Source organism: Eleginops maclovinus, chromosome 23, assembly GCF_036324505.1.
Source record: "Eleginops maclovinus isolate JMC-PN-2008 ecotype Puerto Natales chromosome 23, JC_Emac_rtc_rv5, whole genome shotgun sequence".
NCBI lineage: Eukaryota > Metazoa > Chordata > Actinopteri > Perciformes > Eleginopidae > Eleginops > Eleginops maclovinus.
The window spans coordinates 14,512,597-14,527,897 of record NC_086371.1 but is presented as its reverse complement, the minus strand read 5'-3'; the positions used below and the strand labels follow the sequence as shown (position 1 = coordinate 14,527,897).

At 39.5% G+C, this 15,301-nt stretch overlaps 2 protein-coding genes across 3 annotated transcripts; one reads left to right on the top strand and one right to left on the bottom strand.

The window, feature by feature from the left end:
* Positions 1-20: 20 nt before the first annotated feature.
* On the top strand, positions 21-3,635 carry si:dkey-74k8.3 (voltage-gated monoatomic cation channel TMEM109). Of its 2 annotated transcripts, XM_063875794.1 has the most exons (4): positions 21-998; positions 1,348-1,407; positions 2,602-2,704; positions 2,962-3,635. In XM_063875794.1, the coding sequence occupies exons 1-4, from the start codon at positions 759-761 to the stop codon at positions 3,315-3,317; spliced, it is 759 nt and encodes a 252-aa protein (XP_063731864.1). In that variant the 5' UTR covers positions 21-758; the 3' UTR covers positions 3,318-3,635. The 2 variants fall into 2 exon arrangements, with proteins under 2 accessions (XP_063731864.1, XP_063731865.1); XM_063875795.1 differs by lacking the exon at positions 1,348-1,407.
* A 1,926-nt stretch (positions 3,636-5,561) lies between these two features.
* LOC134859354 (uncharacterized) lies at positions 5,562-13,836 on the bottom strand. Its single transcript, XM_063875793.1, has 8 exons — positions 13,657-13,836; positions 11,336-11,608; positions 10,662-10,964; positions 9,654-9,935; positions 9,220-9,374; positions 9,024-9,122; positions 8,664-8,708; positions 5,562-8,055 (listed from the first exon to the last, which is right to left on the bottom strand). The coding sequence occupies exons 1-8, from the start codon at positions 13,697-13,699 to the stop codon at positions 7,891-7,893; spliced, it is 1,365 nt and encodes a 454-aa protein (XP_063731863.1). The 5' UTR covers positions 13,700-13,836; the 3' UTR covers positions 5,562-7,890.
* Between the last annotated feature and the right edge of the window lie 1,465 nt (positions 13,837-15,301).

Here is a 15,301-nt window from a genome sequence, read left to right as displayed (position 1 = left end):
AAACGCTGCAAGGAAGGGAGCGCCATGCGAGGACAGCGACAAGGGCGGTTTCTTTCATAGGTTGTGCAATATAATCCATCAAGGCAGACCATTTGATGCAAGCTCAGAGACAAAGGAACACCGAACCTTACTTGCGTGAAGCTAAGAGCTGAAATAAGAAGCTTTAGAAAGTCGTGGTCAGCTCAACGTCACCGCGTTTTAGCGTTTTCTCATACGCGCAAAGCTACAACAGAAAAACTTTCGGGGGAATTTCTGAACTATATTTGTTTTTAGAATAACTTTCATCTGCATTTCTTCACCCTGTGAGATATCTGGATCGATGCTGGTTCTTAAGCCTTTAACAGTTCCTTACCAAATATAGCCAATGCTGGAGTGTCCTCTACGGAGCTGAGCGGTCCTAAATTGGATATATGAAGCGCTGCCAAAGTTTATAATTAAATTCTCGCAACATTTGGGAGTTTTTACGGTGTGTCTTTTGTATTTTTGTACATTTTTTGTCTAATTTGAAAATTGAACCCTTGAACCGTTTTTTGTTTTGTTTTTACAAGCTGGCGCATATATGTTCTGCCTATTGTGAACTGCAGCGTGTTGGTTTAAAAACCGCTCTGTAGCCGATGCTCTCAACAGAAGCCATTTTTAAGTCTTTGATTTACAGTCATTGAACACGAGCTGCTTAACCGGATCTGGGCTAAAGCTTATTTAACCGGTGCACACACATTTTGGCACATTTTTGTTCTTTTGTTCTCAAATCCCTCACGATGACTTTTGGTGCGTCTGGCGCTGGGCGCGGTGGATGGTCCACGGCTCGGGTTTTCCTCCTCACCACCACCTATGTGTTGGTGCTGGCGCTGGGCTCGGCAGGAGCGGAGCAGGCCAAGCCGAGCGGGGAGAGCCCACCGGCGGTCACTCTCGGTACTCTGATCTCGGGAACCTGCCAGGAAGTCCAGTGGTACGCTGAGTCAGTTGTTGGAAGCGGCGTGATCCGGTCAACTGCTGAGGTACAGACCAGAAGTGTCCCTATGGTTGATATCGCTACTGTTTCTCTCACCAGGAAGTGGCTTTACACTCTCCTCTTTTTTCTTAAATTCTAATATCCGGGGTGGTTTTGGTCTAACTTCACTGTTTGCTCTGATGTTCACTAATTTTCCTTCCAAACCTTTCATCTCTCCATCCATTTCTTCCCCCTTCACACATTCCTCTCCCCATCATGCCCCTCAACTTGTTAATCTCTCCCCTGATCCCCCTCATCTTTACTGCCCTCATTTCACATCTTATCCCCCTGCATTACCCTCACCCCATGACTCACACTCTTCTACTTCTACTCGGCGGTGGCTCCCTTTTCCCCAGAGTGCAGTGTTGTTTCTTGAGTCAATGCTTGGCCAGGAACACGTCTATACAGTGGCCATGGTAAGAAACCTCCTGGGTATCTCCAGCTACTGCTCTGACATGGTGCTTAAACCAGAGTCCTCTCCTGTGGATCTGTTTTGTTCATGTCACGTTATAGTTAGTTAGTTATAGAGTAGGAGCATGCCTGTAGTGAAGCTGTGGCTTTGTGTGTGTTTCTGTATAGTGGTGCTTGCATGAAAGGGCCACAAAAAAGTCCTACTTGTTTTGTGTGTGCAAGTGCTGGCAAGCTGATAAGCAGGCTTGTTTAACATGACTGGTAGCTCTGAATGCAAAGTATAGGGTGTGAACATGATCCTTGGATAACAAATAGCTTTTTAATGAATGAGTTCTGGATATGCTTTTACTCTTTCAATGGCCAAAACCCAGTTTAAAATGCAAAAATAATGTGATTCAGTGATCAAATTTGCAAGGCAGAAGTTAGACAAAAGAATGCGAGCCGAACTGACAGCGTCCAATAATGTTACACAGCAAAATTACATCAATGTATTTGTCATCCATTGCTTGCTACAGTACTTTACAGTGCACAAATCAGTACATTAATGGCTGTTTGCAAGCCTATTAAAAGACACTGCAATGTTGCATTAGTGTTGTAAAACTCACTTAAACATTTAATTGGTTGGCAATTTGATCCTAATTTGAACTGTAAATGATCAAGGGTATTTTCAGTTTGAATACACACTGACATGAAGTGGCAGGTGCTTGACAGTGCCCTTGTAGCCAGTGTGTAGCGCAACAGGTGTAGATAAGATACTTGTTCAACTCACAGAGCTAGCCTTGACCCTGCCTGTTGAGGTGTGTGTGTGTGTGTGTGTATGGTTTGTGATTTGGGGGATGGTGAGCAGACTCTACAGGAATAGCGAGGGTCACTATCCAGCTGTCACTTGCATGCACAGCCGTTTGCCCAAGTCTACAATACAATACTTCTTCTATCTTAAGGTGCAGCTCAGCAGCACTTCTAGTCATATAGTCACATATGAGTCGTTCAGTCACACATGAGTACTCTATTTATTTAATCATCAAGTGTGTATAAACAAACACTGTGAATATCAGTCAGAATGCATTGTATCTGCCTGTGCATTTGACAATATATATAGGCTGTTCTCGGCATGAGTATAGTTGCCTTTAGAATGCTGTTTTTCTTCATAGCTAACTTGTTTAATCAAATATGTCTCCACCCTCTCTACACCACCACAGTTTTTCCAGATGGTGATCCGATTCCTCGCTGAAGGAGCTGCCAGTGGCCTGAACGTTATTGCTGTTTACGTCGCAGAGATCCTCCGGGTCACAGGATTTGATGGTGGGTACCGGGATGTTCAACTTCAAGCTTTTCTGCACTCTCCACTTTTTCTTCAGTGTTTATGTAGATTGTTGCAAATTGTCTGCTATAAGAGAGGATCCTTGGCAGGGAAAGTTTCAAGTGAAAATATGCAGACGTGCCTCTCCCTCAGGCAATTTGTATGCCACTCCTCAAGTGTGAATGTTTACCACTGTTGCTTCCTGTGTTGCAGACTAGTATTTTTAAGCCTTATTCCTGATGAAAATCTCTCTCCACAGTTGCTCTTACTTTGCCCCTCTTCACCCCCGAGGGCGTGGCTGCCATCGCCCAGTGGGGTCTGGTGGCCCTCATTGGCTACTGGGTGCTGACCATCGTTCTCCGTGTGCTCATCTGCTTGGTGAAGCGGGTATTCTGGGTGGTGAAAACCGTCTTGGCGCTCTGGCTTTTTGGACTAATTGTGACTGAGAAGACTGCCACTGCAGACACCACAGCGGTTCGAGTGGGGGGCCTGGTGCTGGGATGTGTCCTGTTGACTCTACTCACTTCCTGCTCTGAAAAGACTTGTACAGTGGAGCAGAGGCTGAGCACCCTCGAGGGCCGGGTAAAGGTAGTGGAGAAGAGGAAAGGCGAATAGTGAGCAGAGATGGACAAAAGTGGTGGAAATGTCTTTTAAGAAAACAATATCTTGGATTCTTTCTATATGTTTTGTTAAACTTTTATGGGAAATAAAGTAATCTGTGGGATTTTTAAACGAGAAATGCACTGTTTGTTTGCACTGAAAGAAAGACAAAAGTAATGACACCACATCGATTATTTGGACTCTATAAAGAGCTGTAATCACTGAGACACAAAGGTAGTAAAAGGGCTACAATAGCAAGACTATTTTGAAAAGATCTTTAACTGTCTTCTTTTTGTATTGTCTTTCCTACGAATAAAAGTGAAGGGCAACATTTTACAAGATTCTCAATTAAATAAGACAGCCATGCTAACATCAGTATGCCTCACAGTGACAATGTTAACATGCTGAAGTTACAAGGTAATGCTTAAGTATTGGACATTTCCAAATTTAAACTTATGGTGTCCTTTCACAAAAGGTGTGTTGAAAGTCATTATGTATTCATTTCTGTGGCACCATTCATTCTTCAGCCCACCAAATGTCATTGCAATCCATCCAATATTTGTTGAGGTAATCTAGCCCTGACAAAAAACGGCTGACTGACAAACAGACCCTGATTTGTGTTTTTGGGTTTGATATTCAACAGACATTCACTCTGGTATTCTAACTGAGTTTCACCGATTGTAGGCACTCAGAGGAAAGTTAGCGCCCAGCCGATTTCAGTCTACCCTCTATTTTATATAAATATTTTAATGATCATTCAGAAGTTTTACATTGGAAAGTGTTAAACTTTTCAATACCTCCTGACTCATGTCAGGTTGCCCTGGGACTCCAAATCAAGTCCAAAGAAATGTGTCCTGTTTCTCCTGTGTAGTAATACCATTCTGCATTGCTTTGGAGGGACTGTCATTTGACCATTCAAAAAGGAAACTGCTGGATTTTCTTAAAATGTTCATCTAAAATAGGTAAATCACTTCAAAGGAAACTAAAAAGGTGTACCCTACTTTTCCAATGTAGATATCAAATGCTTTATTGATTTGAAGTTATGAAGCTATTGGATAAACAAACAAGACTTTTCCTGAAAAAAAATAATGCTGAAACTGCTTTTAATACCAATATTCTTATTATAAACAAGCCATAACATAAATAAAAAAGGTGTCCAGTGTAGTAATATGTTATACTATGGATTGGAAATCAATGGGTCACTTTACATAGAAGCTATTAAAAACAAATCAGAGTTTCAACCAAAAAATACAGAACTTTCATTGAAATAATTATATAAAATAAAAAGAGCACTAAACTCCAATAAAAAGGTGTGACCTACTCCTCCAGTGTAGTACTACAATGCTCCATTAATTTGGAGTCCCTTGTGCAGATGATCTGGAAGTTGTTGGGAAGACGTTTCCCTGTTTGGCTGCCAATAAAAGACTTCTGTAAGCGTCTCGTTGTCAGGGGAGTTTTTATGTCCCTATGGGGATCAGCTAGGAATCCAGCAGTCCCTAAAGGGGTACCATTCTATAACGAAATACAGAAAAAGAAACTGGCACTGACAGTGAGTCGAGTTCAGCTGAACCATGTACTGGAAATGAGACATTAGTATCCTCGACCTAAGCTAACCTACATCTTGTCCATGGCCTCTTTTGTCCCCTGTGCCTGGTTGGTTCACGCTGCTCAGTCAACTGGAAGCTTTTCTGATCCTCCGGATTCATACTAACGGCCTCCAACCCCCACTGCTGCTCCAGCCGAGTGGAAAAACCTGACCTCGGTGCCAGAATGATCCTTCCTGCTAGCTCACCCTATAGCAGTAAGACTCACTTCCCCCCTACACTTTGTTGTGTTAAAGTGCACAGTGGAAAGATATAAATCACAGTGAAACTAACTCCCTGTCACCGCCTCACTGCATCATCACAGAAAGATAGAATGCTAAGGTCATGTGATTGTAGACATAAATGCATTTACAAAATAATCATTTGACTAAGTTATTGCAAAAAGAAAATATCTAATATTAGATGATCAAATCAGTTTAATGAAGACTGTGACTTTAAAGCTGCTATGGTTTACCAAAAATGTTAAAATAACAATAAATTCAATGATTATAATCTGGAATGTGAAAGGTGTCACTTAATCTTGATTATTTCATTAGGATCAGTTAGCTTTACAGTGTTTTACAGCTCATTGTTTTGATTTTTCGTCCCTTAAATTGAATAGCTTGGTTCACTAGCAATCACTTTTTATCGCAAATAACCAGACTTAGCAACTAGATATTTCCCTCAGGGGGAGGCCAAAACAGAGCTAACTGCTATACTTTATTAATCCCATATTGAGAAAGTAGAAAATAAACAACCATACAATATAAACATCTCAAAAAAGAAAAGAAAACCAACTAAAAGAGTGAAAACATAAAAGTTGGCTGTGAATTTTTTTTGCAAACTATCTGACAAATGTAACACTATTGAAGTGCTAAATTTCAGCTAACAAAATATGAAAGTGGGATATCAATTACATTGAGTGTGAAAGAATGGTAAAGTCAAGTCAATATAAATGTAAACAGTACAGTGTGAAGTAATAAGTCCATAAGAAACAATCTGCTATCTAGTTTGCCAAACCAACTTAAAAGAAAGCACTGAATATCAGAGTAGTTTTCACCACCGCCAAGCGGCTTACAGCTCTAGCAATTTTGATTTGACCTGAAACAAATGTTGTTGTGAGGAAACAAAACAATATATGAAAATACAGTATGAGCATATTTAACAACTTGTTTTTAAGTTAAGGTGTTGAAATTTCATCAAAGGGTGCCTTCGATGAAATGTTCATATGCTAAACATTTGTTTTGTTTTCTCATAGTTGGGGTTACCGGTGCTTTTCAGTAGATCATCCTTTTTGGACAGGAATTGAAGAAGGGATTTTAAATGCATTGATAAACTTTTGGCTTTGTGATGAAATGTTGGATGGGTGGTGCTTGTGGTCACGTCACAAAACTACAATACATTTAAAAAATATGTAGTAACATAGGAGTAATGCACCTATGGTACAATGTTGATAAATGTGGTGCAGAGGTGTTTCTATGCCATTGAAATTATGTACAAGGCAACTGGTGCTTGTGATATTTTTTACTATCAAACAATCACTTTACAAGACACTTAATACACATTAGCACACTGACATTTGTGTGTGTTTGTGACTTACGTAAGACAATGAAATACAGTGGTTAGTATATATATATATATAAATATAAATATAAATAAAGATCTACAGCTCCTTCAGAAATGAATTGAATTCACATTCATGCTTAATAATACAAGCATCAAATAAACGTTTGTAAATACACTCAAGCTGAATTACATGCAGTAACTCAAGTAATATGAGGAGTGTGTTGTATAGGTGTTTGTGCATGAAATGGCTTACCAATCAGAGCAGACTGGGCTCTGGTTTCAGACAGAGGATGACAAGAGGCAGTATGAAAAAAATAAAGCACTATTTGAACATTAAAGCATGTAAACATGTCACAGGAGAGGCACCTAGTACAAATATGAACCTGAAAATTAGCATATGAGTAAATACAGTGAGCTTTGCATCAATTAAGGCTACTCTATATATGTGTCCTACGTAAAAAATATCCAGTTAAGCTGGTCTGCAGTAAATGGTTCATCCCTGACATATGACCCATTAGCTCTTCAAGTGTTACTCAGAAAGGTCCTTTTTGCCTTTGGTATGGAATGTGTGATCCTTGGGCACAAAGTCTTATATTCTGGTCTGTAAAACTTAAATAACTGCCAGCAGCAGGTTAGCCTAATTAGCCTAGCCCAGCTGAGTAGCATTGTCTTAAAATGCACACTGCTGCTTTTCACTACTGTTTGCAGTACCAAACCATTATGGACTGCTTCCTTTTAACAGTACATACGTATACATACACACACACACACACACACACACACACACACACACACACACACACACACACACACACACACACACACACACACACACACACACACACACACACACACACACACACACACACACACACATACATACATTGGTATGTTTCATGGTATATTAAAAGTTTGAAAAGAGCACAAGTATAACATTCGTTTTTATAGTTCTGTGTTCCCCATAGCAACCACATTGTGACTGGTCTGGCCACTTCCATTACGTAGCCAAGATGGTGATTGTTGAGTGTGAGAACTGTCCAACATTCCACACTCAACTTTTTAACAATAACGAGTGTACTTTCAGGGTACTCAGTGCTCAGCATTTTGCCAAACGTCTTAGTGTAAATGCACTTATACACTTAACTATTTGGTACTAGAATTAGGACCCAGCAACATGCCAACAGCTAGCTTGGCTAACTTTACCAACCTGCACCTCTAAAAGCTCACTAACAACTTATCTTGTTTAATCGGTTAAAAAAAAAGTGTAAAAACAACAGAACCCAGTTTTAAGGTTTTAAGGACCATTTCTTGGCTGGGATTGGTTTCCAGCAGATACTCCAGGAAGCCACTGATGAACAAGAATACTTCCCAAATGCCAGACTATTCCCATAATATAAATGAGCTTACACATTTGGGTGTATCTTTCAAAATCAAGGCTCTCAGAGGAAGTTGAGTTTGCTTGAGGTATAAACATCAGAGATAGTTGAGTCTGACTTGAGTGGGGGAGCGGAGGGAAAGGTCATCCCCTTCACTTCAAACCGCGGCTCAGGGTCAGAGTGGACAGGGAAGGTTGGAGCGTCTGTTTGCCCTGATGCAGCCAAAACCTGCAGAAAACAAGACAAACATGTCGAAGAAGTATCACAAGCGAGATCATTTTGAGCCAAAACAAAATCAAGACTCTTTAAAAGATGCTACATGGAAAATATCATTATTAAATGTATTACATGTACTTTGATAAGTAGCATGAATCCATTGGTTTCAGAATGAATATGCTATATTGAGTGAATAAAACAAAATATACACATTCAGGAGTAAGAGGCTGGCAGGGCTGCTATGTTAGGCTAGGGTTAATCCGAATGAACAGTAGAATAATAGTATGATTAAGACTTTCTAAATTCGGCCAACATGGATGAGATATGATGAGAAAGCTACCCCTGCTTAGGATTGGCTAGACTGTTTCCAACACCAGTAGACTTTAATATGATATGAAAACTATGTTAGGCAATACAGCTTTGATGGGTTGATTTCACCCAGACGAAGTGGAATATTGCGAGAGGCGGGGAGAGTTATACAAAAAAAATGTTTTCATAGATTACTGTCGGGATATTGTGAGATTTAGCAAATAAGACAAGTTATTTTAATTCAAGTTACCAAAGAAGTTGTAAACAGATGTTGAAAGATACAATTCCATTTTATATTCATCATTTTATACCTCAGCATACGTTGGTGGCATCTCCTCAGAAGGATGATTGTGTATCTGCAGAGTGAAGCAACATATAACATGTAATTAGTGGAGAGGTAAAAGCATAAACGGAGCTCAAGTGTTTGAGAAAACAAGAGAGATTCAAAGGTTTTATTGTCATATGCACAGTAGCTACAGTGCAGAAATGGCAATGACGATCTTAAATCCCAAGCTCCTCCAACTATACAACATAATGTATATAAGACATACAACAATAAAATACATTTAAAAATAAAATAGGGCAAGAAGAAACAGATTAGAAATAGAGAAGAATAAAACAGTGCAGTTTATATAGAGAAGTTCTCTCTCTGAAATGCAACACACACTAACCAGCGGGTCGGTTGGAGTAAGAGAAGGCTGAGCGGGATAAAGTGTCACAGAGGGCTCGCTGACTTGATCTGGCCGCAGTCGGACAGGCTCAAGGTCGTACTGCAGTATAGATTTAACCAGAAACACAACGGGGAATTAGTATATTACCAACAATACTTACAACGCCACACAATAGTGTTCACACAGATAGACTCACCTCTTCGTATTGTACATCAGGGTCAGCAGCTTCATTCTCAGATGTCTTGTTTTTGGAGGAGCTGCCTCTACAGCAGCAGTAACTCACGATACACAACAAAAGTGGGGAGAAGAAAATACCAACACCAATACCAACAGACGATAGCTCAAAAGGTGCTGAAACAGAGAGTCAATGAGCAGAAACATTTTAAGATGGTGCTGACTGACTGATCATGTCATTTGCAAGAATGTGTGTGTGTGCATATAAATATTAATATGCTGCTTTGGTTACAGTACTGCAAGGATATCCTGCTTTTTTTCTGATTTGTGTTATTATAAATCTTTCTTGGACATAAAAAGAAAGATGTCGCCAGGAGGTAAACAGTTTTTAGGACAAGGTGGAAATTCAAGAGCAGTCATTGGACACTTATTAAAGAAGAGATGCAAGTTCCTTACCATGCATTTCCAGTTCCATCACTAAGGCCCTGTCGTCATTCTGATCTCTGATCTCATAGCGTCCCTGGCATGACATCTGGAGGGCCTCATTTAAAATCCCACATGGCTTTATCAGATAAAATCCATTGCAATCATATTCATCCAAATCTCTTTGCAGCTTGCCTTGAAGAACTATATCAAACGATGACTTTCCGAAGAAGTGAATGTTGCAGGCGTTTGGTTCCAGATCCAACTTTAAGCTGAGTTCTGCACCAGATTTCCGTTCATAGGTCATAACGCTTGCTGGAAGACAGTAAGCACAAGACCAAAACCTCCTGAGAACATAACACTCCTCTGTATGGTTTCGTTACATTTCAGGTTTTGTCTCTCACAAAGCATAGCAGCCGTTATCAGCTCAGGAAAAAAAGATCTTGTGACAGTTGGTTAATCACTTTTTCTTACTGAATTACTTAAGTGAGAAGATTGTTTTTATTTATTTTTATCTTTGGGCTAAGCTAAACTAAGAGACTCCTGTTTCATTATATTTACTGTATCATCATTAAAGTATCTAACACTTTGCATGTTAGCAGATAAAAAAGGTTCCAAAATGTGGAACGGTTTCATTAAAGTTATTTGGCCTTTAATATTAGTTAGTATGGATTTCAAGGAGGATTTTTTGGGGTTTATGTCCTAACGTTTAAAAAGATATCTCCTCAAAAATACGGCTACAAACACCTTCTTGAGAGCATCGGTTTACACATATCTCCTTGCTTGAGAGAAGTTCAAGGGAGTCATTCTGTAAAATACAACAGATCAAGACTAAATAAACACTTGGCTAAGGATAAAACAAAAACATTTGAGGTACAAGAAGCTATTTATGTTGATTCTGAGGGGCTTCAATTTAGCTATAAAACATGATATTAAGGATTCTCACCTTGAGCATTGGCACAAACACACATGGAGCTATATATAGGTATAATAACAGTCGTCTGACTATAAGTCTTATTGTTAAACACACAGGTTACTTACGCTCCATATGCAGATACACCTCTAAGGCCCTGTCATCGTTTTCATCCCTGATCTCATAGCGTCCCTTGTATGCGATCTGCAGCGCCTTATTGTAAATCCCACATGGCTCATACAGATTGAACTCGAAGAGACCAAATTCATCCAAACCCCTCTGCAGCTTGCCATGACGAACCATCACAATCTCCATCATCCTCTTGCTAAGTTTGCCTTCTGGTGAGAAGTAAATGTTGCAGGAGTTTGGTTCCAGTTTAGCAGAGAATTGGATGTGTGTACCAGGAGTCTTATGAAAGGACTCTGTTTTTGCTGGAAGACAGTGAACACAAAGAGAGCACATGAAAGCAATTTCTGTAAAACTTTTCAGATCAAACACTTCTCCCGTACAGTGTTGGTTTTCAGTCTAAGTTTATAGTTTAGTCTTTCATATAGCATGCTGGATTTTGAAGATCTATGGTTTGATTGCAGAGAGTTGACAAGGTTGACATCCCTATCAACAAAAAATAAACTGATTGTATTTTGTATAAAATTATGAAAAGCCTCATAGTTAGCTTCCTTACAAACAGGTTGTACCACGTTAAGTATAAGAACTGGTGTGTCACCAACAATATCTTGACAAAAAGACACGCAAGGATAGCACATTTTAATTGATAAAATTGACAACTAAAAAGGATATTTACCTTTTACCTCAACTGTGTAGGTTTTCAGTTGATACCGGTTTTTGCCTTTCATTACGTAGCGGCCGATGTCTTTCTGAGTTAAATTATGAATCTCAAAGAAGATCCCCGTGTATTTCCGCCTTCCGTCCAATGAGGTCAAAGGGTAACCCCATTTCCACAAGATGGTCACATTTGAGCTGTACTTGGGAGTGAACTCCATGGACTGGGGCTTATTAGGAAGCTGTAAATTCAGAGAGTCCCCATACTCTGCGACATAATGCTGCTCTGACAGGCCTAGAGAGGGAAAATACAACAGAACAGTTATGAATGAACCCCCTCACAAACATGGATCATTATTAGTATTCAGCAATTTTACTTTATTCAACAATGTACTATAATCGATTTGCTTTTCTGAGCTGTTAAATGCAGCTAAAGTTCTATATTTTGTTTTTCTATAAGCCAAGAGTGACGAAAGCAGGGGCAGACAGCTAGTGAACCTTCACCTAAGCTAAGGTTAGCCAGCTATCTGTTAGTAAGCTATACCTCATGGATAACTTTAGCAAAGCAATTTACCAAGTAAGTTCGTATGATTGAGCCTATGATCCAAGCAAAATGCATGCACATTAAAAGTATTAACATTTTAAATCTGATAAATGATTGTGAATAAAAGTCACAGACTGTTTTGGCAGAAGCCCTGGATGATATATAGTGTACTTAAAGGCCACTTGTTTTTTGAATGGTAGCAATATTAAAACAAAGAAAACATACTTACTAAAAGTAGCTCCTACAATTCAAAATTCAGCTTGATCTAAAGATATTTTTTTGCTAGTTATTGTTAAATTAGGGATGTAGTTGATATTATAACTCAAGTGCACAAATGAATATCTTGTGAAGGTTTATAAACATGTAACGAGACCAAAAATATAATCAAAATGTACAAGAAAACCTATACCTAAATCATATATTTGATCATTTTAAGTAACTATTTACCAGTCTAAAGTAGCATTCATTGGAAATAACATTACACGTAATTTAGGGCTGGGCGATATGGACCAAAAGTCATATCCCGATATATTTAGGTTGAATATCGATATACGATATATATCCCGATTTTTTTCCCGCAAAGTGAGAGCTGTGAAATGAAATGCTCAGTCAAAGTCAAAGCCAAATACGAGTAGTTTCATTGAAAACTCACTATAAAATCTAAACATAAACACTGTATAACAAAGCTCCGTAAGGTGCACATTTAAATAAATAAAATATCTTAAATAAAATGAGCCTTGTTTGGAGACAAGCTGTTTTCATCTCCCAGTCTTACATGAAGTGAACTGTCACGCTCGGCTCACACGTCCTGCTTGACCACATATCGCTGGTCAACGCAAAATGGGTGACGTTAGCGAGCCGGCCTGCAACGTTCTGTCTGACTTCACTATACATTTGCGGCAGTGCTTCTCGTGCAAAATAGTTTCGACTGGGAAGCTCGTATCTCGGGTCCAGCTTTTTAATTAGCTCTTTGAAGCCGACCTGTTCCACTGTTGCAACAGGGACCATGTCTTTGGCAATGTGAAAGGACACCGCCTTTGTTATTGCACGCCACTTGTCGCTTTTCTTCTAATACGGCACACAGCGGGGAAATGAAGCTTGCAGTGAGCTTTGTTTTGGGGCTGGAGCTTTGTCGGGTTGGGGACGGCTTGTGCCTGTGGCTTCTGCAGCGCGCAGTTTTACACACTCTTCATATTGCACTTTGTGCCACGTTTTTAAGTGATGAAAAAGATTCGTAATGCTTCCACCACTGGCTGCAATGTGCTTATGGCACTCCCTACATATAGCTTGGTTTTGTTGCTCGTCTGACAATTTGTATCCGAACCATCTCCAAATGATTGAGCTACTGCTTTTTCTTTTACCAACCAAGGGGCTCTCCACCGTACCCTCTGCAGACATTGTTGCCTTCTCCATGTTTTGTTGAAGTGCCGGAGTGTCCCTCCCCCCTCTGTGCATGAAAGAGGAGGGCGGAGCCGGGGCGCGGGAAGCAGTGCAGAGAGTTCCGATCAACGGCTTGCCTGAAGCAAGTATTACAGCGCAATTTTGAACTATATCGATATATGCGATATGGTCTAATTCCATATCTTATTTAAAAATATATCTTAAATATCGATATAGCGCCCAGCCCTAACGTAATTGCATAACAACTGAGTAACGCTTATGTCATAAGTTACTTTCCAGCAATGACATAATATTGGGCTCCAGGCTAACTATTACTAACCCTTGAGTCAAAAAACGTAAAGGACCAAGCTTTTGACTTGGAAGCAACTTTAGGATATTTGTACACTTTGGCTACTCACCCATACAAACAAAGGCAGCGAGGAACAACAACAACACGATCATCGTCTATCATGAAAAACACTCAAGCCGAGTTGTTGTTAATAAAGACTGAATTGGGTGCACACACCTCAATATATTCACAGTACTGAGATGGGAACGTGTCAATGAGCAAACCCCGTACTCGCTTTTATTATTACTAGGTGTTCAGGCCGGGGGAGGTGGCTCACAAACATGGGCGTTTCTGTGGATGCCCACATAATGCGTTCAAGGACCATAGGAAATTACTGTGATCTAAGAAGAAGAAGAAGACATACTTTATTAATCCCTTACAGGGAAATTAGAGAGGCAGGTACCTGGCTAGAGAGGCAGCCAGGTACCCGGCGCCAAGGGAGCAGATAGAGGTTAGGTGCCTTGCTCAAGGGCACCTCGGCAGTGGCCTAGGAGGAGAATTGGCACCTCTCCAGCTACCAGCTCACTCCATTTTTTTATTTGGTCCGACCCTTCGGTCCCAAGACCAAGTCCCTACTTACTGAGCCACTGCCGCATCCATTCATCGTCGTTACAGGGCCAACATGGCTGGTGTAGACTGCTGTAGACGAGAGACAGCATATCAAGCCACCAAGCTCAGTGGCAGAAGAAGTACTCAGATGTTTTACGTAATTAAAAGTAGCAATACTACATCTAACTAAAAAGTACTTTGTTACAATTAAAAGTCCTGGATTTAAAATCTTACTGAAGCTAAAGTATAAATGTAAAAGAACTCCTTATGCGTAATGGCACATTTCAAAATGTGATAATGTTGTATTACTGAGTTATTATTATGATTATTGATGTGCTTTTATCACAGCTGGTAAAGGTGGAGCTAATATGAATAACTTTATATGCTGCTGCTGCTGCTGCTGGATAAATACCCCTATAATTCTAAGTCAAAGTTGATTTAATAATTGATTCATATTTTGTATAAGCTAATACTCTCAATCGAAAAAGTAACTAGTAACTAAAAGCACTAGTACCTCAAATTTTACTCAATTACAATGCTTGAGTAAATGTACTTTTTTAGTGTCCATTACAACTCAATGGGCATGCTTGTAAAGCAGGGACACGATGGATACTCAACTTGGTTTTCCCAGGGAGCGTGTTTGGAACAATGTTAGGACACCAGGGGTCAGTTATGATGCAAACATGAATTATATTTACAATTGCAGGTCTTTTAGCTCAGACTTCTGTCAGGGGTCTTTCCTGGCATTAACAAATGTTTTCCAATAAACAAGCTATATTTATCAATTTTGATGCATGTTTAACAAGACAGACGCGATGTAAATGTCTTAACAACCAAATGAGTATGAAATAAAAATAGAAAATCTGAAAATCTCCATTAAAAAGGTAAACAATTCTCCTCCAGTTTCTAAGAAATGTTACATTAAAATGCTGGATAACCCCTTTTATAGTTTAAAAGAAACACAAACAGCTCTGCCACATCTAAAATGAATCAGATTTAATCAAAAGTGGGAAGTCCCTTGTAATATATGTGCAAAAAAGTAGAGAAAAACATGTCACAGGATGTATTTTCACAGAGCCCTTTACAATTCAATAAGGCACAACAACTAAAAATAAATACACATTCATCTTTTTTGAAGTTAATGTTTTATTGCTCAGAAAAATATG